This window comes from Solanum stenotomum, chromosome 10 (genome assembly GCF_019186545.1).
Source record: "Solanum stenotomum isolate F172 chromosome 10, ASM1918654v1, whole genome shotgun sequence".
NCBI lineage: Eukaryota > Viridiplantae > Streptophyta > Magnoliopsida > Solanales > Solanaceae > Solanum > Solanum stenotomum.
Window position 1 is genome coordinate 38,957,214 of NC_064291.1, and position 27,315 is coordinate 38,984,528.

Consider the following 27,315-nt stretch of genomic DNA (forward strand, 5'->3'; position numbering starts at 1 on the left):
GTACCTTGGTCTGCATTTTCTCCAAACTCAAAGAGATGCGGATATCTCTTCTTCATGTCCTCTTTAGCTTCCCAAGTAGCTTCCTCAACGAATTGATTTCTCCAATGGACTTTGACTGATATTACCTCTTTTGTTCTCAACTTGCAAACTTGGTGATCTANACTTTGACTGATGTTACCTCTTTTGTTCTCAACTTGCAAACTTGGCGATCTAGAATCTGAACAGGAATCTCCTAATAAGATAAGCTATCCTTGATCCCAATATTTTCAGTTGGTATGATCAATGAAGGATCGTCCATGCACTTTTTCAACATGGAGACGTGAAATACCGGATGAACCGCTGCTAACTCTTGTGGTAGCTCAACTCATAAGCTACTTTGCCAATCCTCTTGGCTATTCTATAAGGTCCAATATATCGGGGACTAAGCTTCCCCTTCTTACCAAACCTTATAACCTCCTTCATGGGTGAAACTTTGAGATATACCCAATCATCTACTTCGAACTCTAACTCCCTTCTCCTAACATTAATGTAGGATTTCTGACTACTCTATGCCATTTTCAACCTCTCTTGAATCACTTTCACCTTTTCCATAGCTTGGTGAACTAAATCTGGTCCTATCAACCCAGCTTCACCAACTTCAAACTATCGAATAGGAGATCTGCATCTTTTCCCATAGAGAGCTTCATAAGGAGCCATTTGGATGCTAGAGTGGCAACTGTTGTTGTAAGCAAATTCAATGAGAGGTAGGTGATCATCCCAATTCCCTTTGAAAACAATCACACAAGCCCTCAACATATCTTTTAAAGTATGTATAGTGCGCTCTGCTTGCCCATCAGTCTGAGGATGAAAGGCAGTACTTAAGTTCACCTTTGAACCCAAGCCTTTTTGGAATGACTTCCAAAATTGTGCAGTAAATTGTACACCCCTATCTGATATAATCGAAACAAGGACTCCATGAAGTCTTACCACCTCCTGAATATATAACCTAGCATAATCTTCTGCTGAATGGGTAGTCTTTACCTGCAAAAAGTGGGTTGATTTTGTCATTCTGTCGACAATCACCCAAATAGAATCATACTGCCTGCGAGACCTTGGTAAACCTGTGATGAAGTCCATATTAATCATCTCCCACTTCCATTCCTAAAGTTCTATATTCTGAGTCAAACCATTGGGCCTTTGGTGCTCTACTTTAACTTGTTGGCAATTTGGGCACTTAGCAACAAATTCTGCAATGCCCTTTTTCATACTATTCCACCAATACACCTCTTTCAAATCGCGATACATCTTTGTGGAACCTGGATGAATGGAATATCTGGAGCTATGAGCCTCCTCCATGATCCTCTCTTAGAGTCCATCCACCATTGGTACACACAATCTACCTTGATATCTCAGTATGCCATCTCCCCCTTGTTCANACCAATACACCTCTTTCAAATCGCGATACATCTTTGTGGAACCTGGATGAATGGAATATCTGGAGCTATGAGCCTCCTCCATGATCCTCTCTTAGAGTCCATCCACCATTGGTACCACAATCTACCTTGATATCTCAGTACGCCATCTCCCCCTTGTTCAAAAGCTAATAGTTTTTGCTTATGAACATTTTCCTTCAATTCAAGCAAAATAAGGTCTTGGTCTTGCTTTCCTTTTACTTTTGACACTAATGATGATTCAGCCCCATTCATCACCACTACTCCTCCTTCTGTGGAATCTATAAGTCTGACTCCAGGCGTGCAAGTCTATGCACATCTTTTGCTAACTCTCTCTTTTCTTCCTCAACATGGGCAGTACTACCTATAGACAACCTGCTTAAAGCATCATCAACAACATTAACCTTACCTGGGTGGTAAAGAATACTTCAAGTCATAATTCTTAAGTAATTCTAACCACCTTCTCTGTCTGAGATTGATCTCCTTCTGAGTGAACACATAATAAAGGCTCTTGTGATCGGTGAACACATCCATATGAAGACCATAAAGATAATGACGCCATATTTTCAAAGCAAATACTACAACAGCCAATTCTAAGTCATAGGTTGGGTAGTTCTTCTCATGAACTTTCAACTGTCTCGAGGCATAAGCTATAACTTTGCCATTCTGCATTAACACACAACCCAATCCAACTCTAGATGCATCACAATACACCACAAAACCTTACTTACCTTCTGGTAAGGTCAATACTGGGTTTTCCAACTCTTCTAGGACGAATTTCACTGAATTAAACATGTTTGGCGTGTGGGTGAATGAACCCAAAGCTATGAGAGACTCACATACCTTGTAGGATCAATTCCTTGGTGAATCCACAACCAAAATCGATCGTTCTTGGCGAATCTTGCTTTTCCTCTTCTCCTTTCTCTTGCGTTCTTTCTCCAAAAGCCCTAACTCTATTTATCAAAAGCGTAAACTGAACTAACTCAGTTTTTTGACCCCTCTTAATTTACTAAAAAGGATTTAAATAAATTGGGTAAGGAAAAGACCAAACTACCCTTCAAAAATCCGGATTGGACTTTCCTTATTCCAACAGCCCAACTTCCAAAGGGCATGACTCACTCATCCAAACTCGGAATTGCCCAAACTTGGGGGCGTTGGAAATATTATTCCAAGGGATTTCCAACCATATCTGGAAATATACCTAACTCATCCCGAGCTAGAAGTTATGACCGTTTGAAAATGACTAAAACTCACTCTTCCTAACTTGGACAAATTTTCCAGATTTTAAATTCTTTCCAAAAATAACTATTTCCAATTATAAGCTTCTTCCTAGTTATTTCGAATTGCAAGATGTTACAGTAAGGAAAAGACCAAACTACCCTTCAAAAATCCAGATTTGGACTTTCCTTAATCCAACAACCCAACTTTCAAAGGGCATAACTTACTCATACGAACTTGGAATCGCGCAAACTCGGCGGCGTTGGAAAGATCATTCCAAGAGCTTTCCAACCATATCTGAAAGCACACCTAACTTATCATGAGCTAGAAGTTATGACCATTTTAAGTTGACAAAAAACTCACTTTTCCTAACCTAAACAAATTTCCAGATTTTCAATTCTTTCCAAAAATGACTATTTCCAATTCGTAGTTTCTTCCTAGCTATTTCAAATTGCGAGATGTTACAGTAAATATCTCTCTATTCTGAAGTTGTATAGACAAACGGTTTAATGCATTGGAAATTGGACTCGTATACCTGTGATTTGATAGGTTGTAGGCCCTCAAACTCTTTATATATTGGGAGAAAAGCTCTAGGACATTTGACCCAAATCTTCTGAATGATTATGAAAGTAACTTGCGATAACTTTTGTTGACTTCTATCTTACAACTTGCTTGGATTAAAAACTTAAAATACGACCATTGAATAATTTGAATGTCTTACCATATCTTTTTTTAACTTATTAATCACCCTAAGTATTACCCCAAAGGTACAGATCAATTGAAACATTCCATTAGGGCGAGGTTTTACTTAACAATACTTTTTTGGTGTGAATCATTTTGTCTTGCTATTTATCTCTATTCGTGAAGAAGTTCTTCGTCTTAGAACCAGATACCAAAGCATCCGGTGAGATATTTAGGTGTCTTAAGATTAAATCAACTCGACATTAAGGCAAATCTAGCATAAATTTCACATGGGAAGTTAAAACTTAACATCTTCTATATTAATGAGAACTCAACACTTAAAGGATTCTCATATCTTATGTGGTTACCACTGTCGATGGCCATATAACAATATAGATCACCGGACCTGGACTTTGTTGACATTGTTAATATGGCCAAGAGCGAAACTCCTTATCTACTCTGGTTGTTGTCATTGAAAATGCAGTAAGGATAACTTTGACACATCCGCCGCTTCAGCTGTCCACTTTTCTTTTCTGAGATTCATCTGGCTTTTTGTTTAGCTTTAGTTGTCCCTTCTCCCCCCCCCCCCCTTTCTCTCCCTTCTTTTTGTACCCTTCCCTTGCTCTTTCCCCCTCTCCCCTTTTTATCCAACTCTTTCCACTTTCTACTCGATTTTGATGACATTTAGAGGTAATTGATGAATATATGAATTCATATTTGATATCTGATATATGTATCTTTGATATCAGATACTTGTATCTATGCACGTGCACGGATACACTAGATACAATGTCCAAGTTTGCTCTAGATACATCATATATGATATTGAACATATTACATATTTGATATTGGATATGTCACAATCCGAGCCTACACCCTGGACGTGGCCAGCACTCAAGAATCATTATTGGTCCCCAAGCGAACCCTCATCTTGGCTGACTATAAGAGGAAAACTATTTTGAGCCTACATTAGCTTAAAACTAAATTAAATATGTTAAACTCAATTACTTAACTCATAAGGTCTGGAAAATACTCAATATAATTATTTATAATTTGTAAAACAACTCAAAGAAAATAAATACTGAAAATCATCAATTCTATCTATCTATGGGCTTCTACTACTATAGAAGGATATTGGGACAAGACCTACGATATCTCAAAACTATTAACTGTAAGGTAAAGGTGAAGTCCTTCGAAATATAGGAAGGCTCACCAAAGCTAACTAGAATGTCGTCAAATGATCTCAACGAAGCACATCCCTGAATACATGTATCTGCATCGTTAAAAGATGCAGGTCGAATGACGTCAATACATTGAATATACGGCATGTAAGAGGAAACTGAAACATAGTTAACTGAGTTGATAGCATAGGAAAACAATACTCACCTTAACTCAACTCCAATATGAAAGCATTAACAAAAGATAAAATGTTTAAAGCTTCATAATAAACAGATACTAACTCAAGGATGTATATAAAAATACAATAAAATACTCTTTACTTTTATTTGGGAGATTCTCTAACGGACAACCATCATTATGAGCTACGTGATGATACAACGTCTCACCCACGCTGCCAGAACTGTTCTATACCTTGCCGGGGTATAGAATACCTCAACTAATAAGTGGATCCACTAAGCTCTCCCTGAAGGCACTTAGGATTCATCTAAAAAGTATTATCATGTGCCCATGTTGGAATACATGGTTTACGAGGATTGTGAGTTGTCTGAACTCATCCCCATATTTGTGTTCAATACTACTTCTAATAATATATACTCATGCTCAAATGTATAAGACATACTCTTTCTCTGGCTTGAGATAATTGCTCAAATTATTCTTTTAAAAGAGGTAACTTCTCTGAAATATCCTTGAACTCATAAACTCTTTTAGAAATCAAAGTTTCTTTTTTCTCAATGTAAAAATGATACATTTGGGAATACTTAGTTCCCTTAAACTTTACTCAAAACCGTCTCTTTAAACTTTTCCTCAAAACTCAGTTTAAGACACAATGATTGACTTTCAAAAACTCTCAATACTTATAATTCAAATTAGGATTCATGCTGAAAATATAGACATAAACGAATCAACTCCAAGGATCTCAATAACAATATAGAAACTCAATACTCGAAACTCAACAATACTTCTAATCTCAAGAATACTCAATTCATAGGGTTCATGCGAAATTATGGACATGAACGACACAACTCAAGGATCTCAGTAACAATATAGACTCATGAATACAACTTTTTCATTCTCATACTCATTTACTCAAGACTTAGTTCAAGTCTATAGTTAATTGTAAAAGACTTCTCAAAATGACTTAAAAAAGACCTCTTAAACTTTCTCTTAACTTTTCTTTAATTTGAAGTGTAAATTAAGATATGTGATTAGGATATGCAGGATCTTTCAAGGATTAATGAAGACTTTAAGAGTTAATATCAAGAAGAGAGCGAAGACATGTTTTAAAAGAACACACGGGATGAAAAAGGGAGAAGAAATGGGCTTGACGACCCTGGTGCAGGGCGCCAGACCTCAAAGTACTGGGAGTACTTTGGGGCGCACTGCTGGCGCAGGGCGTCATCCCTTTTGGCTCTTTGGGGGCGCATTGCCCCACTCCGAATCCGAAAATCCGACGAATTTTCTTGCTCAATTTCGGGTCCTAACTCATCTAGAATGGTTTCTTCCAAACTCCCTTTGATTCACAAACCCAACACAAATTCATTGAAATTCAACCCAAATTCTATCAAGAAACACAACTCATTCGCAAGACCCTCACCTTAAGAACTTAGAATCAACTTAATTGTTAAAGAATAAGGCTAAAACTCAAGAACTCTTCAAGAATCTTTACATAAACGATTTCATGGACGAATTATTGAAAGAATTATATGTTTGGTGTGAGGACGAACAAGTCCATCACTATGGAAAACCTCACATACCTGGAAATAACGATTGTTCTTGGCAAAATTCCTCAACTCTTGAATGAACACTTGAAAACCCTCTTTTTCTCTTCTTGAAATCTCGCACTAAAATTCTAAGTGATTTGGAATGTAAATAGGTGATTTACAATCTGACTAAACCCTTAATTGGGTCAGGAAAAACATGCTAAGACAAGTGGGGAAAAGGAAAAGACCAAAATACCCTTTCTAAAACGAATGAAAAACCTTAAATTGAGAGGCTTCACTCGACATAACGTTTTACTCGGAGCTCAAAATTTAGCAAACTTGGTGGCGTTGGAAAGAGGAGTCAAGACCTTCGATTTGATAGCTCATGGGCCACCCAATTCTTTATGTGCTAAAAGATATGGTCGATTGAAGTTGACCCAAGAAAAATCTCATAGTGAAATTCAATTGGAAAGAAAGTTTTCAACTCAACTTTATGCTAGGGAATTCTAGTGATCTTAACACCTAAGAAAATTTAGAATCACTTGGTACAATCTTATTCACAATGAAGAATGGTTTGAGTCTTAACTTAGAAGTTTTTGGGATGTTACAGGATAACACTAGATGAAATTGATTTTGAATACGCAGATACCTGAAATTGATACTGGATACACAAAATACATAAAATTATGAAATTCAAATACATTGTTAAATAAATATACAATGAAGGAGAGGGGCGAGAGAGATAGGCGAGAGATAGAGTTGGTGTATATCAAATACATGTGAATCACACTTTGAATACAATATACAAATTACACCTAATATGACTCGCAATATATATATTTGAGTCGTCAGATACATGTATCCAGAATAATTAACTAGCAGAAAATGTAATTTCAAAAACTACTCTTTTCAACGAGTAATTAACACCAATAATAATGTGCTTTATGTTGTGAGGCCCTCTAGCCTTACCTTTAATTTTATTTTAAAAAGAAGTATTCATATAAATTTTAAGGGAAAAAAGACAAATATACCCTCGAACTATCGTAAATGGTATGTAGATACCTTCCATCATACTTTTGGGACATTGGTGCCCCTGCCGTCCAAAAACTAAAACATATATACCCTTTATACTAACGGACATACACATGTCATAATCTTATCCACCGACCCGACATTTATGAAATATCGGATCGACGGATAAGATTGCGCCACGTGTCCCTATTTAGTCTTCTGTTAGAGTGAAATATATATATGCTCTAGTTTTTGGACGACAGAGACACGAATGACCAAAAGTATGATGGATGATATCTACATACCATTTACGATAGTTCGAGGATATATTTATCCTTTTTCCTAAATTTTAATTAAACAAAAACTAAAAATTACATTATTAAAAGGAAATGAAGGAGAAGTTAAAAAAAAAAAAGAAGAAGCAATGAAATGATGAAATGCATTTTGGCCTCCTGTGCAAATAGAAGCAAAAAAGAAGAGTAAAGTTGACTGTAGTCCAAACGTTTTGGTAGAACCATAGAAGTACGCCGACACTTGCCTGTCGCCTCCTCCTCCGCTTCACGACGGCGATTTCGTCCTCTTTTCCCGACCAAAGGTGACTCCACATTCTCCACTCCGTTTTCATTTATACTCCGATGGCAACGCACCACTTCACCATAGTATACACATGACTTAAACTTTCTGCCATTTCTGTTCGTTGTTTTCGTATGTAAATCGATAGATTCGAAGCTTTATTAGATTTTATCTACTGATTACTGCGGAAATTTAATAATGTAGCATATTTATTTCCATACATGTTCTGTTTTCTCAATTATCTATTCGTGGTTAATTTCTATGCTTAGAGTTCATTATTGTGTTGATTGAATTGGGGATCTCTGATGTAGTTGTGTTAAAAAATGTGATGTTTGTAATTGAAGACACTTGCTTTGATTGAAAGGCATTCTTATCTTACAACACTGAGACCAATTGAAATTGATTTTCCCTAATTCATGTTATCTCTTTAACTCTCTACCAATAGTTTCCAAGTGTGAAGTTGCAAGTTTACATGGAGAAAACATTTTAACAATATCAGGTACCGAACACTAAAGTTTGCAGTAAAGCGTTTTCTGTGCTTCAAGCGAAAACTGCAATTAAAAGAACTTGCTTGTATCTGCATTGAGGTGAAATGTGTTTAAAATGTTACTTCGATAGTTGATAGTTGAATGTGTACTATGTTTTTGGATTACCTCTCCATTGTAAGAATTAATATATGCTACAATATATATATATATATTTTTATTTGCTTACTACTTTGCTGTCTGAGATTTTTCTTGTGTTTCGACTGCTTTCTTTTTCAGGGAGTCCATTGAGTTTGAACTAGATGGACCAGGTAAAGGAGTTATTATCTGTATCTTTAGACTTTAGTTGCTTTTGGGTTTAGGGTTATTCTTATGTTGATTGTGATTTTGGGAGTAATTGCAGTATGAAAAAGTTGAGAAGATTGGGGAAGGAACATATGGTGTAGTGTACAAGGCTCGTGACCGTGTAACTAATGAAACTATTGCACTAAAGAAAATAAGGTTGGAGCAGGAAGACGAGGGGGTACCAAGCACAGCTATTAGAGAAATCTCTCTCTTGAAAGAGATGCAACATGCTAATATTGTGAGGTATAATTTTATGATATTACTATGCAACTGTATTGTTGTGATTGCTATAGAGTGTAATTTGGACCCTGCTTTGGTTTCTTGTGGTTATGCTATCAGTGCGAGGTTGATTATATGTGAACTTCGGTTTATTTCTATTTCCTAGTGATCCTCTATTAAAAATTTATGCAGGACCTTCATTATTTTAAATTTCATATTGCTTTCTGGCCTTGGTGCTGTTCCTTTTTACCAATTTGTGAAAATTTCTCTTAAATACCTATTTTCTTTGAATACTGTAATCCCTGATGAAGATAATCTTTTCCCATGCATCTTACTTTGGGCCATCGGGACAGGATCTAGCAGTTGAAATTTGTTGCTTTAATTTATCTGGAGGAATCCTCATGGGATATATTGTTCCTCCGTTCTTTACCACTCTATATCCAACTCTTGTTCAAGTTTGATTGGGTTTGATAACTTCTACTTTGTAATGGTTATACTCCAATACTTTGTAGGCAACTTCTAGTATGGAAGGTACAGCCATACGGTATAACTTGGATTCTACAATTGTAAACTTCAACAACTTATTTAGTTTTGAAGTACTGTATACATTGTTCATGTATTTATCAATACCACATCTACACATTTTGGGTCCTGCAATAGCCAATAATCTTTTATAACCGTGCTGTCCGGACCAACTTGCGCGCGCCTTAACTAAATCCACGGGATACTTACTATAATTCGTCATCACATGTATCTGGTAAAAATTTCCACCAAGGCTGCGAGAGATAGGAATTCACCTAGTGTTTTTGCATCTGTTGGGATGTGATGTGAACCTGAGACCTACTCAACCCACTTCATTGACTACTAGACCACATATTTTCTTTTGAAGGTAGAATATTTGAAAAACCAAGAAGTTCATCAGTCATTCCTCCATTAGTGGATAGAAATTTTTTAGGAGTAATTAAGCTTTTAGTTTTTCCCCTCAAATGTTTGTATATTAGCTAGACCTTGTTTCTAAACTTCATTTTTTTATTTTGTTGACCTGTCTTGTGGTTTTGAACATCAAACAGTATAATATAATTTAGAGTTTGTATATCTGAAAGGTTTAGAAACGGTTGACCTTATAAGACTAAGGTTTAGAAGCCGGTTGAAATATTCAGTTGCTTTCTGAATGATGATAGTGTAAAAGTAAAAGTAGAAAGATTCTTGGACTGCCATTTGATTATTCTTTTGAATAATAATTGTTAGTGCAAAAGAGACCTCCTTAGGATGGTGTGTGTGTGTGTGGGAGGATGCCATGAGTGGAAGCCAGAGGATCTGTGTGATGGGGGCTAGTCTTCTGTTTGGCAGATTGAATTAGAATAAATTAGAGAGCAGATAACAGATTCACAGAGTACACATCTGTACCTTCAGTTGCAATGTGAAATCATTTTTTTTTGTAACATGGGAAAGCTGTTTCTCTAGTTTGTACCAGTATCTTCTGCAAATCCAAGAAAGTTCCTTTTCTTCTTATTGGTGACAGGTTGCAGGATGTGGTGCACAGTGAAAAGCGATTGTATCTAGTGTTTGAATATCTTGACTTGGACTTGAAGAAGCACATGGATTCGTGTCCTGAATTCTCTAAGGATCCACATCTGGTTAAAGTGAGTAAAATCTCTATTATACATTGGAGGTTTGCTTTGTCACTGTGTGTTAGCCATTTTTTGTTGCTTCATCAGGAAGCTGGTCATAACTTGCAGCTCTATTTACAGTTTTAACTTCAAGAGGGAGGGTGATGAGCTAAGAAAAATACTTGAAAACAAAGATTATTTGATTTATAATTTGATTAAGTGCTACTTGAGTGGTTACGTTTATCAGTTTCACAGGCTTCTTGCTTGTTGTCAGCAATTAAGTGATCTTTTCAATTCTGCAGATGTTCTTGTATCAAATACTCCGTGGTATTGCTTATTGTCATTCTCATAGAGTTCTTCATCGAGATTTGAAGCCTCAGAACTTGCTGATAGATCGACGTACAAATGCTTTAAAGCTGGCAGACTTTGGTTTGGCTAGAGCATTTGGTATTCCTGTCAGAACTTTCACTCACGAGGTACAAACATGGTTTTTTGTTCTCTCTAAGATGTGCTGAACCTTGTCTTATTGTTATTACCTTATCTTGTATTCCATTTCAAGCCCGAGAAGTGGTTATCTATGACTCCGAAACTTGCTTCATGTCTGATATCTTCTTTAATATTTTATCCAATTTGTCTAACTGAAAAAGCTCTTTCTCTATGTAGTATTCCTTAAACATTTATGGCTTTAAGTTATTCTATTAGTTTTGCTGATAATTCAAGAATTAGCTTATCGACTCCCCAAACAATACTATAAGAATTGGTATTGAACATCCCACCTGTAATTGTACAGGCTACATCACAATAACGTATTTTTGTTTAATACTATCTCCGTGGCATCACTTTAGGGGCACCTCTCACCGCTGACAGTCATGGTTCAACATGCCACTGATGCTTCAAAGGGTGTAGATTCTAAGGGCGCTACTAAAAGCCCACCTAGCCATTTCTTAGTAACATAATAATGACACTGGGACCTTATTGCAACCTACTTTATTGAATCAGCTGCTTTATATTTTATACCAACAATTAAGAATTGTTTTTCCCTAGGATTCCAAGCTTTGTCCATCAATTGTCTAAAAAGTAGAGTCTATATCTTTTATATTTGCTTCTTTAAGATCCAGAACCCATTTGAGGGTTTATCCATATGTTGTCTCATTTTAACTTTGATGATTGATTTTCATGTTTTAGGTGGTGACATTGTGGTACAGGGCACCAGAAATACTGCTTGGATCACGCCATTACTCTACTCCTGTTGATGTGTGGTCAGTTGGTTGCATATTTGCTGAGATGGTGAATCAGCGCCCTCTGTTTCCTGGTGACTCTGAGATTGATGAACTTTTCAAGATTTTCAGGTGTCAATATATACATGGCTTTTTGTTGATGCTTTATTACTGACAAATAAAATGTACACGCTAATGCTTTGATGATGGTCATTGACATGGTTTCATAAAGTAAAATTTTGTTTTCCTGTTGTTGACCGTTCCAGTTCCTTCTCAGAAGGAGATGAGCATGAAACTTTACACTTCCCTTGTCATGCACCATAGTCCAAAATCCTTGACTAAATAAAGGCAAAGGGAAGAACAAAGATGATTGGAATGGGGTTTCTGGACAAACTTTGGTTTCAAGTTCTCTGTAACTGTAGTTTTAGCTGTTCAATCTATGATTGTGATCTTCGTTTGTTCATGCTAACCTGCATTTTTATCTGTCAATTATTCTATCTTTTCTTACTGCTTATGGGATGCAGAAAGGTTTCAAAATTGGGTTTATGCTATGGTTTATCTTTTTCTGTATAGGTTCATGGCTATAATATCTATAAAAAAAATGACCATAAGTTCTTAGTGAGCTTTCTTGTATTAAGGAGTTTCAGTGTTTTGTTCCTTCTGCTTTACGTTATTAGATTTTCCCCTTTATTTGATGTTCTCTAATTTCCTCTGTATGAAGAGTGATGGGTACTCCAAATGAGGATACATGGCCTGGAGTGACTTCTCTACCTGATTACAAATCTGCCTTCCCAAAATGGCCTCCTAAGGTAATTTATTTCTCTTTGTTTTTACTTGATTTTCCTGTCCATATTTCTAGGATCTCACTCTGCAAAGTACTTCATTGGATCCCCTCATACTTGCAGGACCTGGCAATTATTGTACCAAATGTTGATGGAGCAGGCCTTGATCTTCTTGGTGTAAGTTTTTTTATAAATTACAAATGAAAGATTAAAACATCGGGATTTTTTTTTCTATCTTGGGAAATGTGCCAAATCTTTTTCTCTCTGAAATATGTTCTGGCAAAGTTTCCCTCTGTTTAAAACTCCATTTTTTAGCACTCATGGAAAGCCAGGCCTATTTCTTTTTATGGAAAAATGATTTGAACTTACCAATTCAGGGGATGGCTGATTCGTGTTAATCGAAAGAAGCAGGGGAATTTCAAGAAGAATTAAAATAGGCGGAGTAAACTTTACATTCTAAAAATAAATAAATAGGCATAGTAAGCTTTAGATGAGTATGCGATACTCTCAAACAAACATCAAAAGGAACAGGGAAATATTACAGACGATGGGGGAGGAAGTCACAAGCATATATTTACTGAGCCTTTCTAAGTTTCAATTTTTACAGCTGATACATTCGAATTGAAACATTGCTGGTAGACAGGTAATCAACAATGATTATCCGGGAGCCAGATTATACTTTCTGTGGAAGAAAACATCACGCTGATTCAAGCAGGTCGATACGCAAACGAGGTCTTATTTTGACACTGCTAAGCTTACACAATGACTGAAGATGATGGAATGCCTCACTATGGTGGTCAATAATGTGGTCAAGGTCAATCCAGAAACAGATGGCAACAGTCAGCAGCTCTTTTCGAGATGCATAGTTGGAACTGTCAATGATCCATTCAATCACAATCCCAACAGGAAGTGATTAAAATTGTTTTTGGACAGATGGAAGGTCTGCACTGGTATGAAAGTCATTCGTTTCACTCACAACCAATTTCTTATTGAGCTACCTTCGGGACAAGACGTGTTGAGGGTTCACCACGATTGGTTGTGGAATGGACGGCGTCTAGCTTTAGAATGGTAGTCACCAGTTACAAGCCCTAAGTAGGTCAGCCAGATTTCATAGAATAAATGGATGAAGCTTTTGGGGTTCCTTTTATGCATGGAGACTAGATTCTTTAAACTATTGGAGACCTCTACGGTGGTTTAGGATACAGAGCACCAGAATCATCACCGTTGGGTGAGTATCTGTGTCAATAACTCTGCATATAAATGCCCAGTGAAAATTGAGCTAGACATAGAGCACTGGAGGTATGAAATTTCTATTTTAAAAGACATCGCTCCACACCAAAGCCTATTAGTGCCTCAAAACTGACTGGAGAAAAAGATATTGGGGAGTTGATGGTCAAAACAGTGGTAAACACATCAGAGTTAGCAGATGAAGTGTCCTGTCCAATTGATGTATGTGGGTAACCAGGTGGCCAAGGAGCACTTCAATTCAAATCAGCTGGGTCGGGTCTTAAACAATACCCGATCCACTGAGCATAGTGGTCTAAGTAAGGGCAAGGAGAAATCCAAATTGGGTTGTGGTTCAGATTACCTATATTACTTTAAAGTCCCATGAAGGAATGCCCATACAAAGATCATAAAGGCAAGTCCGTACTGAAATAGAGACCCAAAACAACTTTGGCCGAACCATGTTAGCAAAAATAAGTCCAAGAAGACTCTGATCACCACCTATGTCTCACCAACAGGAATTATGCAGACTTAGGCTGAAAGCAACATCATCACCGAACCACCACTGCATGTAATTATCAACGTTAATCACCCTGAAAGCAGATAATGAAGCTGAAACCTTCATTAACAATCTCAAGGGACTTTCAACCTGATATGGTCTGATATTGCTTCAACTGTTTTAGCTTGTCATAGATTGACTACAATTCTTCTTATAGCGACATGCTCTCAGCTTTCCTACCTTGGCATGAAGACAACCATTGCTATTGCAATTGCAAGAAATTCAGCAACCTGCAGTAATTGAGACTTCAAAATGTGCTTTCTAGTAATGAGAAAAGTATGCAAGGCATTTGATAGCTGTGAACATGAGATTTTAGACTTAGTTCTGAGAATGGATTAGAGACGAGATTCAGATACAAAGAAGAGGAGCATTTAATATGTTCTATTAGTTATGTTGATGGCAGTAAAAAAGAGGGACAGTACTACAAGGTAGAGTCCAATGAAAATCAAAGTTCTCAGCTGGAATATTAGGGGTCTACATTATAAGAATAAAGACTCTAGTTCGAAAAGGGAAAACAACTGTATTGTGTCTTTAGGAAACCAAAATGGACAATATGCCAACAAATATGATCTATCAAATATGAGGGAATAGGTGGTCTAGTTGAGGGGAAATGAAGGTATTAAGCTATGTTACATGTGAAGTTTGGATGATTAACAAATATGATACAAGAACCATTTCTAAACATGTCTCAAAAAAGGACTGGTAGTGTTTATAACAAACAACTACTGAAGAACCAGTTCCTTAACATGTCTACAGGAAGAACCAGAAGTACACTGCATAAAGTGAAAGAACCAGGTCCTTCAGAGTAGACTGGAGAATACTATTGATCAGATGCAAAGTAGATTCCAAGTGCTATAGAACTATTGATAATCCTATAGAAACTGCCACTCGACTTGACAAGACGAAAGTCCCTTGGTTGAAGAAAAGAAGTACAGGGGTATGATTGGATCTTTGTTATACTTGAATGCTAGCAGGCTTGATATGTGTTGGTCTTTGTGCCAGATTTCAATCTTGTCCAAAGGATTCTCATATGAAAACTGTGAAGAGGATACTTAGGTATATTAAAGGTACATAGGACCTGGTCCTTTGGTACCCATCCGGAGGACCTTTTGAGCTAATAGGATATGCAAATGCTGACTATGCTAAATGCTTCAAGGATAGGAAGAGCACGTATGGGATGGCTTACTGTCGAGGACCATGCTTGATTTCTTGGGCAACAAAGGTGCAAAATTCTGTGGCGTTATCTACTATAGAAGGGTAGTATGCAGGTACTGCTTCCTGTTGTGCACAACTACTATGGATCAAACAACAACTTAAGATTATGGTGTAATGATTAAACGGCTTCCAAACTTTTGTGATGATACGAGTGTCTTGAACATGGCAAAAAGCATAGTTCGTCAAGAGAATAAAACATATTGATGTTAGACACCACATTTTGAAGAGACAATGTATTGAAGGCACATCTCTATGGAATTTTGCAAGATTGACGAGCAGATTACTAACATATTCATTAAAGCTTTGAGTAGGGACCACTTTGGAAGAAATCGCTTAGAGCTTGGACTGCTCAAGATGGATTATGAACCTTCTCATTCTCTCAATGATTGGTTATATTCTATCGTAGAAGATGCTTTTCGATGATGCCAAAAGGGAGAAATTAGAGGAGGGTCACTCACCGTGCACTAAATTCCATGAGGACACAGATGCAAAATTTCAAGAATGTTGTTAATCAACAAACTTGGTCCCTATGCAGAGTGATGACTGAATATGATTAGGTTCCCATAACCTAGCCACCTACTAGGTTGTGATGAGTTGAAGGTTAGTCTGTAGATGGACTTGGGTAAGATCACACATCTCACTATATGCTGATCAAAGCTGGTTCTGAGGGGACAGATTGCACTGGAGTACACATGCGACTACTATGGTTTTGTTATGGGTTTGTCATCATCAAAAAGGAGGAATAACGTTGAGTTATATTACATGTGAAGTTTTCATGATTAACAAACATAACAAACATGATACAAGAACCAATTTCTAAACATGTCTCAAATAAGGGCTGGTAGTGTTTATAACAAACAACGAATTCCTTAACATGTCTAAGAAAAGAACTGGTTTGCAGAAGTATATTGCATGAAGTGAAGGAACCGGGTCCTTCATGGTAGACTTGAGAAGACTATAAATTAGATGCAAAGCACATTCTAAGTGCATGAAGTATTTCTTGAGGAATTTGGTTTAACGACTGAACGCATGGATCAAATAACAAGAAACAAGAAACATTATCATATTTGCACAAATGGAAAGGCCTTTGGAAATAGGAGAAAACAAGTGGAGGCTGACACGTGATGGAAACCAACATAAACCTGGATTAGGTTCTTGGATTTTTGAACCAATTCTTCTTTGCATTTGGAGGACAAGAAATGGCTATTCCTACTCCTACATGAAGTACCACACTGATGCTGGTAAAGATATGCGCAAGAGACACCACTAAACAAATAGAGAATATATTCAAAATGTCTTCGTGTGAGGGAGTCAACTGACAACACAGAAGAACTTGTTCTTGAGAAAATTATTGCTTACTATTCTTGTCTCGTTTGATTCTTTGTTCTGAAATTGCAATCTCTTACATTCATAGAGGATTTGTATTGTGTGTTGCATTGAGTTGTAAAGTGCTTTCTTAATAGAGGTAGAGACTTGAAAGAAGTAACTATAATTAGGGAGATTGTATAAAGGAAAGGTACTATAGAGTTGGTTCCTTTTGTAATAGAGTTGTAAACTTGTAATCTAAAACCGCTCAAGTTCTTAGTGAAGATTTGAGGGAAATCCTATTGGGGTAAGTCATGGTTTTTGACTCCTGTGAGCAAGGATTTTTTCATGTTAAATCTTTATGTTGATTAGTGTTGGCTGATGGAGGATTTCCAAGAAGATATTCTTGTCATCAAAGATGTGATCCTCTAAGATGAGAAGATATTCTTCATATCAAGATATGATCCTCTAAGATCTTAGTATAATTGTGGTAATCTAGAATATCATATCTCTGATTCTTTCTCTTAATGTAAAGATTTAGGTGATTCTATTCCACAATCTTTTATGTATATATAAAGCCATGTACATGACATAGAAAGATATGAATGAAATTATTCAATAATCTTATTCCACATGGTATCAGAGCTTTAGGCTTATTCCTGGCCAATTTTATTCATCCTATCTTGGAAAAATCCCATTTTGCTATCTTTATCTGCCCAAACCATGTCTGAAAATGGTACTGCCGCAAATATTCCAGTCTCTGAAAATGTTTCTGCAACCGTAGAGAATAACTCTACAGTTTCAATTGGAGATTTGCAACATTCAGCTTCAACAGGTAGTTGTTCATTGGCCTTCACAGGTATTTCTTACTCTTTTATTACTAATGTCTCAGACAAACTTTCTCCAACGTGGGTGGTTGATTCCGGGGCAACTGATCACATGACTAGTCTCTCTCATCTCTTCATATCATATTCCCCTTGTCCTAGCTATAAAAAAATAACTATAGCTGATGGTTCAGTTATTACTGTAGCTGGGCAAGGAGACATACCACTTGGAAAATCCTTGATACTTAAAGATGTCCTTCATATCCCAAAGTTATCTGCAAATCTCATTTCTATCCAGAAACTCACCAAAGATTCCAAATGCCAAGTAACTTTCTTCCCTTCATATTGCTTATTTCAGGAACAGAACACGAAGGAGATGATTGGGCGTGCTAGTGAGAAAGGTGGTCTTTATTGTTTGGATTTCCACAATGGTGAATATATATCTAAGAATTCCTTGTCTAGTTCATTCTTGTCTGAATCTATCATGTCCAATAAAGAGAAAGTATGGCTTTATCATCGTCGGTTAGGTCACCCTTCCTTTTATGTAATCAAAAGGATGTTCCCATCTTTGTTCAAAGATTTGATTGTTGAGTCTTTTCATTGTGATGATTGTGAAATTGCAAAACACAAACGTACTTCCTTTCCAATTAGTCACAAAAGATGTCAAACTCCATTCTCTCTTATTCATAGTGATATTTGGGGACCCTCTCCCATTCCTAATATTTCTGGTGCTAGATGGTTTGTGTCATTCATTGATGATTGTACAAGAGTTACGTGGATCTATTTGCTAAAGCAAAAATCAGATGTCAGTCAAATTCTTCCTACCTTTTTTAATATGATCAAAACCCAATATGATGTGCCAATTAAAAGATTTCGATCCGATAATGCCAAGGACTACTTCAATCAAAACCTCTCTGTTTTCTTCCAAAAAGAGGGAATTATTCATGAATCTTCATGTGTCAATACTCCTCAACAAAATGGGATAGCAGAGAGAAGAAATGGTCTTTTACTTGATATTACTAGATCATTATTGTTTCACAAAAAGGTGCCAAAACAGTATTGGGGGGAAGCTGTCCTAACTGCTGCACATCTTAGTAACAGAATGCCATCAAGAATTCTGAACTTTCAAAGTCCGCTTGATACTCTTAGGAATTTCTTTCCAAATTTTGAAATTTCCAATAAATTGGTTCCTAGAATCTTCGGAAGTGTTGCCTATGTTCATTCATTCTCAAAATAGAGGCAAATTAGACCCACGTGCTCTTAAGTGTGTTTTCATAGGATATTCTCCTACTCAAAAAGGTTACAAGTGTTATCAACCATCATCAAAGAAATTCTTTGTTTCCGCAGATGTCATATTTGATGAGAGTGAATCCTTTTTTAATCATTCTTACAATCAGGGGGAGTCACAGAAGGGAAAGGAACCTCTAGACTTGTCACTGTTTGATTTGTCCATTTCTAGTCGTGCCAAATCCTTGCCTGAGTCACCATTTCTACAGTCACCTGAGTCTCTAAATCCACATGAACCCATTGAGTCTCCTAATCCAAATATAGATAATGGAATTCTAGAAAATAATCTACCATTGCAGGTATATTCCAGAAGAAAGAGACTAACTGATCAAACTACTCGGTTGCAATCATCTCCTCAGGTTACTGCTCCTGATACCCATCCTGAACTTGTTGAACCGTCAGAAACACCAAACCAAACTGATCATGAAGAAGAATTTAACCAACCTAATGTCCTTGACCTTCCCATTGCAATCAGAAAAGGAACCAGAACTTGCACACAACACCCTTTGAGCCTCTCCATGACATATCAAAATCTATCCCTAAGTCATAAAGCTTTTCTCTGTAACCTCCACACAATTCCTATCCCCAGAAATTTGTCTGAAGCATTAGGAAATAAAGAATGGGAGAAAGCTATGAAGGTAGAAATGGAAGCATTGATGAAAAACAAAACTTGGGATATTGTGGAATTACCATAAGGAAAAAGGTTGGTCGGTTGCAGATGGGTGTTTACTGTGAAATATAAGTCAGATGGGTCCATAGAAAGATATAAAGCACGTTTGGTAGCAAAGGGTTATACACAAACCTATGGAATTGATTATTTGGAGACTTTTGCCTCAGTGGCAAAAATGAATACAGTGAGAATTTTATTATAATTGGCTGCAGTTTTTAATTGGAACCTACAACAATTTGATGTAAAAAATGCCTTTTTACATGGAGACTTAGATGAGGAGATCTATATGGAGGTGCCACCTGCTTTTGAAAGCAAGAAGGGAATGGTGTGTAGACTGAAGAAGGCACTCTATGGATTAAAGCAATCACCTCGTGCATGGTTTGGAAGATTTACAAAGGTTATGATCAAGCTAGGGTATCGACAAAGTCAAGGAGACCACACCTTGTTCATACGACACTCAAAAATAGGAAAAGTGACAGCATTGTTGGTTTATGTGGATGACATCATAGTAACAGGTGATGATTCAGAGGAGATACAAAATTTGAAGAAGTGTTTACTCAAGGAATTTGACATCAAAGAGCTTGGGAAATTAAAGTATTTTTTGGGAATCGAAGTGGCACACTCAAAACAAGGAATCTTTATTTCCCAACAAAAATATGTGCTTGATTTGTTGAAAGAAACAGGAAAATTAGGGTGTAAACCAGTGGCTACACCAATTGAATACAATCATAGATTGTGCAATGCTCCAGAAGATTCAGTGGTAGATAAAGGCTTGTATCAAAGGCTTGTAGGGAAATTGATTTACTTGTCCCATACAAGGCCGGACATTGCATTTGCTGTAAGTGTTGTTAGCCAATTTATGCATGATCCTAGAGAAATGCATCTTCAAGCTGTCAACCGGATTCTACAATATCTTAAAGGAAGTCCAGGAAAAGGAATATTATTCAAAAGAGGAGGAAACATGGTTTTAGAAGCTTATACAGATGCGGACTATGCTGGTTCATTAGTGGATCGAAGGTCAAGTTCTGGATATTGCACCTTCTTAGGAGGAAATCTGGTGACTTGGAGGAGTAAAAAACAAAATGTAGTAGCTAGATCAAGTGCAGAATCTGAGTTTAGATCCATGGCGATGGGAGTTTGTGAGTTGTTATGGCTAAAGATAGTCCTTGATGATTTGAAGATAAGATGGGAAGGACCTATGAGGCTATATTGTGACAATAAATCAGCAATAAGTATAGCTCATAATCCTGTACAACATGATCGCACTAAGCATATTAAGGTAGACAGACATTTCATTACGGAGAAATTAGATAACGGACTCATTTGTACGCCATTTGTATCTACAAAAGATCAGGTTGCTGATGTTTTAACAAAAGGATTGCCAAACAATATGTTTCAAGATCTAATAAGCAAGCTAGGAATGGAAGATATCCATTCACCCGCTTGAGGGGGAGTGTTGGCTGATGGAGGATTTCCAAGAAGATATTCTTGTCATCAAAGATGTGATCCTCTAAGATGAGAAGATATTCTTCATATCAAGATATGACCCTCTAAGATCTTAGTATAATTGTGGTAATCTAGAATATCATATCTCTGATTCTTTCTCTTAATGTAAAGATTTAGGTGATTCTATTCCACAATCTTTTATGTATATATAAAGCCATGTACATGACATAGAAAGATATGAATGAAATTATTCAATAATCTTATTCCACATTACCATACACATGATAAACGACAATTAGAGCACCAAAATTGCCAATGTACCTTGTGTAGTTAAGGCATTGGGCCATGGAAGTATATCAACAAATTGGGGAGTGAGTTTTCCATAATGCTCATTTTAAAGCTTGTAATGGTGTTCGCATTAAAATTTGGGCATACAAAATGATGTGAAACATTCCATTCATGTTTGAATACCTCTCCCTATCCCAAATTTCCCTAAATAAGGACTTTTGATTTCCTAGAATAGACTTGGCAATATTGGGATGTGCAACTCCGAAGTCTACACAAGATTGGAAAAAGGAAAGCTTGATGACGTGAGCCAACATAAAGTGGTTCACCATTTATGAGAACCTACCTAACACTCAGAATTGGGGAAACAAGAACATTTTCACATTGAAAGATTGCCACAAGCATATTTGTACTCAGAATAAGGTTAATGGCGTCTGACCATAGAAGTTTAATATGGAAGACAAGGTTATATGCTTCGTTGAATGCTCTAAATGAAGCATGATTAACACAAGATAGTCTCAAGCAAGGAAAGTCCAAAAAATGTCGGTCACTTGTTCCTACGTTGCCCAGTGACCACTAACCACTAACCTATGAGATATACTTTATTGTAATTTTGGTTTGAATGTGTCATGCTAGAATATATGAGAGGTATGTTGAGGTTGTAGTCTACGGGGAATTGGTAAGGCCTTCAAGAATATTTGGTTGATGATTATTGTAGTTATTTTTTGGTGTTTGTTGAATAAAAGGAACCGAAGATGTTTTGATGAAATTTCAACTCCAAAATCACTCTCTCAAAGCTAAATGTTTTCTTAACCATTTTTTATGGACTAAGTTGATCCCTATAATTAGCAACAACATACCTGGTTGTAGTCTACAAGTGGAGTCTGGGGAGTGCATGATTTCTGCATATCTTATCCCTACCTTTGTCGATAGAAAGACTGCTTTCGATACACCCTCGACTCAAAAGAAGTGTAATCAAAGCAAGATTGGAAGGAAAATAGCAATGCCAAATAGCAAAATAAACAAAGAAAATGAAGCACCCGAATAAGATACGACACATATACTAAATAATACTACTTAAGAAGGAGAAGAAGAGACTAGCCCATTGCCTCTCCCAGATGAAAGTACAATAATACTCTACTACCTACTACCCTTCTACCCTAATCCTCGACCTCCATGCCATCCTCAGCCTAAATATATGGTATGTCTTATCTAATCACCTCCCCCGGTTCTTCCTCAGACTATCTTTAACCTCTCCTGAAACCTACTATAGCCAACCTCTCACACCTCTTTATCAGTGCATCCTCACACCTCCTCATCATTTGCCCAAACTATGTCAGCTTCTCTTTCTTGGCCACTCCCACCTCGTCTTATAAAATTTTGTTCCTAATACTATGTCTCATAGTATGTCCAGACATCCCTCTACACATCCTCATCTTTATTACTTTTATTTTCTGAACGTGTGCGTTCTTGACTGGCCAACACTACCCCATACAACCATGTAGGTCTTCCATCAGTTGGTAGAACTTACCTTTAAGCCTTTCTTTTTTTTTAATGACAAGGGAAATCTACAACCGCTACCCTTTGGGTGCGCACAGGGTAAAACCCCCGCTCCTATGCAATCGCTCACAAACCATATAGGAGAGGTAACCCGCACTAGGCAAGCCTGGTGCGACGAGCTCGACCTAGAAGGCAAACCCCTTGCTTTCGTTGGCAAGGGGTTTCGAACTTGAAACCTCCAACATGGAAGTCCCAAGCTCAAACCACTTGGCCATCCCGAAGGGTAGAACTTACCTTTAAGCCTTGGTGACACATTCTTATCGCAAAGTACCTCAGACGTGAGCCTCCATTTTACCCATCCCCTTTCAAATACAATGTGCGATACCCTTGTCAATCTCCGTTTTTTTTTGGTTTATAGACCCAAGATACTTGAAACTATTTGATGGGTATGATTTGTGTATTGATCTTCACTTTCACCTTTGCTTCATGCTACATAATTGAACTTGCACAATAGGTACTTTGTTTTTCTCTTGCTTAACCTGAAACCTTTAGCTTCTAGGGCTTGCCTCCAAATTTTGAGCCTATCGTTAACTCCACATTGCATCTCGTTGATCAATACTGTGTTGTATGTGAATAGCATACACCACAACACCTCCCCTTGAATATGCCGCACCAATTTGTCCATCACTAGGGCAATAAAAATGGTCAAAGGGCTGACCCTTCGGGGTGGCCCAGTGGTTTGAGCTTGGGACTTCCATGTTGGAGGTCTCAAGTTCGAAACCCCTTGCCAGTGAAAGCAAGGGGTTTGCCTTCTGGGTCGAGCTCGTCGCACCAGGCTTGCCTAGTGCGGGTTACCTCTCCTATGTGGTTTGCGAGCTATTGCATAGGAGCGGGGGTTTTACCCTGTGCGCACCCAAAGGGTAGCGGCAGCGGGTTTCCCTTGTCATTAAAAAAAAAAAAAAAAAAAAGGTCAAAGGGCTGATCCCTGGCTATATTGCCAAACTCTCCATAATAGTTGCCGAACCCATGTTAGATTCTCCAAAATGCATTACTTTTGGTGTATCAGACATGCACCCATCGACATTTTTGAAGAGTCCAAGCAACATAGATCCCATGTGCAACCCCTTCATGGCTGAAAAGTGTTTTGAGTTACCTCCCACTATTCTTTTTCGGGTCTTTGGCTCCATTGTACATGTCCTTAATTTCCCTAATGTAAGCCACATGTACATCTCTAACAAACTCTTTCTAAATGTTATTTGTATTTACGCTTTTGTAATTTTGCATCTCTTTGATGCCTTTCCTTATGAAATATCATTAGTTTCATTAAAAAACACTTACAATGAAAGATACATCTTTAGAATATAAATATAAATATTAGGTGAATTTTGAATGAATCTCCAGCATATGTGCTTAATTTTCATTGAGAACTATTCTAGTTGAGATATTCATAGTGTCCAGAACAAGCTGGTTAATATTTTTTGAACTGGTAACATATTGGTATATTATAAACACGAACCAAAAAGTGTAGTTCCATATACTTACAAGTGAGATGTCTATCACCAAAAACCTATCAAACTAGACTCTCATAAGTAATCTAAAACCTTAGGAATAGACTTTGCTTCTTGAAGATACATCTGTACACACCAAAAAAAAGGGGGACTTAACAGAGAACTAGCTGGTTATTTGAACCTTTATCCATGAAGTTGCAATGTCCAGTTGACATTTGAAGCATGCATTGCAGCAAGAAATTTGCCCATTAATATTTCTAAAGGGTAGAGGAATTCAAATTGCTGCACTCATGTTTACTGTTTTCTCATTTTCTTTTCCGAGCATGATCTTATTCACATGTTTGTTTCAGTGTCTTTAGTCTATGCCCTTCACTCCTATTTAATTGTGTGTCCTTCTCTTCCATTTTTTATTTGAGGAGGATGAGACAGTCTGGTTTCAGTGTTTTATGTGCTTATCAAGATACCTTCTTGTAGCAAATTCCATGTGTTTTTGTGCTTCTCTTAGGCATGGACAACGATTATGTGTTCTTAATTATATGATATTTATACCCACAGAATTCACTGTTGTCAGAAATCTCTTGCCCTCATGTTACTCATGCCATCCCTTGTTATTTATACAGAAAATGCTCTCCTTGGATCCCAGCAAGAGAATAACCGCTAGGAATGCCCTTGAGCACGAGTACTTCAAGGATATTGGGTATGTGCCGTGATTCTCTGCCCCTTCATCCAGAATGCTATTGTAAATTTGATACGTCATCTACAAGGTTTTGTTCTGGAGAATCTGTGTGATCTTTATAGGGCCTTTTTGGGCCCCCTCAAGTTTTTATTCCGTTTTGATTCATGTTCCAGCATCTGTGGTCACAATTCGTGTCCACATGTTGTAGCATACTTTCCGGTGTAATATCCATTTGGTTCTATTCAGGGGTTCAGTATCCTTGTACAATGAATACTTGTTTAGATACAACAATGGATACTGTAATGTTAAGTAGATTGGATTTGGTGTGTCATTAAAAGTTTTGCATAGTTTTGCCTGGAGTTGAACAAAGCTTGAGTTAATTATCTGACTCCTTGGTTATGCCAGTGCCATTCCTTGATGATGCAGGCTGGTTATATCAAGTTCTATTTTGATGTTACATTCCGGTTTCTGTTGGTTCCAAAATTCATAATTTCAACAACATTCCTACAACGTACGCCAATATCTATTGCTTAGAGACTATGCAATTATCTCATCTAATTAGCATGGGGCATATAAATGTGAAAATTCTTTCCGAAATGATTGTCCATTGTGCTTCCGTTTTTCAAGTTACGCAACATGTCCTTTAGTCTAGCACTCCAAGATACATTGCATTGTCAAACGATATGGTGTTATTTCCGAAGAAAAATCAACGAATTGCTTCATGACTGTTTTGAAATACTTCAAATGGTGAATGCAAAGAAACGAAGGAGGTGAAAATAAAGTCATTAAAGGAGAGAGATTGGTCATGAAAGATCATGATTTTTTTTTAAAACCTAAGAGGTAGTTTGGTTTAATGGATTGAATGAAATAGTGGTATAAGATCTGGTTGTGTAATCAAATATTTGGTTTGTTTTCCGAGTCTTGTATAGCTAAATTTGGTAGAATTTAATACGTTAATTGATGTATTATTTTATACTGAAGACCAATGTGGCGTAACAATACAATAATTATGTTATATAAGGTTTAACATTCAAAATGCCAAAAAACTACCATTTTGTGTCTCCTCAAACTCTTGTAGTTCTAAACCACATACAGGTTCACTTTATACTTATATTTTCAACATAATACATAAATGTGCCCTTTAATTTGGCCTTAGTTGACATCTATGCCCTTCAACTTTGGATTTGCACAAGTAGATACTTAAACTTGTATAAAATTGAACAACTAGACACATGCATCTACATGATGTTCTACGTGTATTATGTCATGTAAGACACATGCGTCTACTTGTTCAACTTTATACAAGTTTAAGTGTCTAATTGTGCACACCCAAAGCTAGAGGACATAGATGCCAGATGAAGCTAAGTTAAAGGGCATGTTTATGTATTATGCCAAAAATATCTGTAAGGTAAACCTGTGGGAAGTCTATAAATACCCCTTTGTCGACTTTTAGACATTTTTTTGAACATTTCCAAACTCTTGAAAGCTTTCGAGTGGAATTCGAGCAATTGGTATTCGATATCAATCGTAGTGAGTTTATATCCATAATTTGTCTTAACTAAAATTGATTATTATTATTAATAGGTTTAACCATGAAAAATTGTTAGATATTCCAAATCCTCAAAGAACTCAAGAAGGATGTTTTCTTAGAATTGTTTAACATTAGTATTAATAGTTTTAATCAAGAATATTTGTTAGATTTTCCAAATCCTCAAAGAAGTCAAGAAGGATATTTTCTAAGTTGTTTAAATATTAAACTCCACACCTCTATCAATTCATTCTTTGCCACATATATCTTCCTTTTGTTTAATTGAAGAACCTAATATGCTATTGATGATTTGGTTTAGGAAGATGATAAATGGTAGTTAGTGTCATGCCGTGAGTCTATATGTTGGGCATGGCCGACACTCAAAATCATTTCTAGTTCAAGAGAATTCTTAGCATCATCTATTGTTAAAATGGAAGACCGAACAATTTATGCGGAAGCTTTATAAAAGTTGAGCATCACAATGATTTAAAATAAAAGCAACTCATCTCAATAACTTTATCTAAAGTTTGAAAAAGTCTGAATAATAATAATAATTGAGTTTGAAATCATCTGAAAACCACGACTTGACTAACTCGTTAAAATTGTCTATGACTAAGACTCACAACTACTTGATTATTCTACTAACAATGACTAATAATCAAATGAACTGAACTAGTTAAACTGGAGCCCTCCAAAAGCAAGGAGGTCTCACCAATAAGCCGCTGATGGAAAGTGATCTTACTGAAACATTTGTTGACGATCACAAACACCATCATTTAAAGATGCAACGCTAAATGACGCCAGTACATGAAATGTACAGTATGTAAAATAGCTAAAT

At 36.8% G+C, this 27,315-nt stretch overlaps 1 protein-coding gene across 1 annotated transcript; it reads left to right on the forward strand.

Annotated features, from left to right (window-relative positions):
* Window positions 1-7,656: 7,656 nt before the first annotated feature.
* Window positions 7,657-25,332, forward strand: LOC125841979 (cell division control protein 2 homolog A). Its single transcript, XM_049521167.1, has 9 exons — window positions 7,657-7,814; window positions 8,557-8,588; window positions 8,681-8,865; window positions 10,364-10,484; window positions 10,754-10,927; window positions 11,637-11,800; window positions 12,390-12,477; window positions 12,574-12,627; window positions 24,894-25,332. Exons 2-9 carry the CDS (start codon window positions 8,580-8,582, stop codon window positions 24,981-24,983), a joined length of 885 nt encoding a protein of 294 aa, XP_049377124.1. The 5' UTR covers window positions 7,657-7,814; window positions 8,557-8,579; the 3' UTR covers window positions 24,984-25,332.
* The last annotated feature ends 1,983 nt before the right edge of the window (window positions 25,333-27,315 follow it).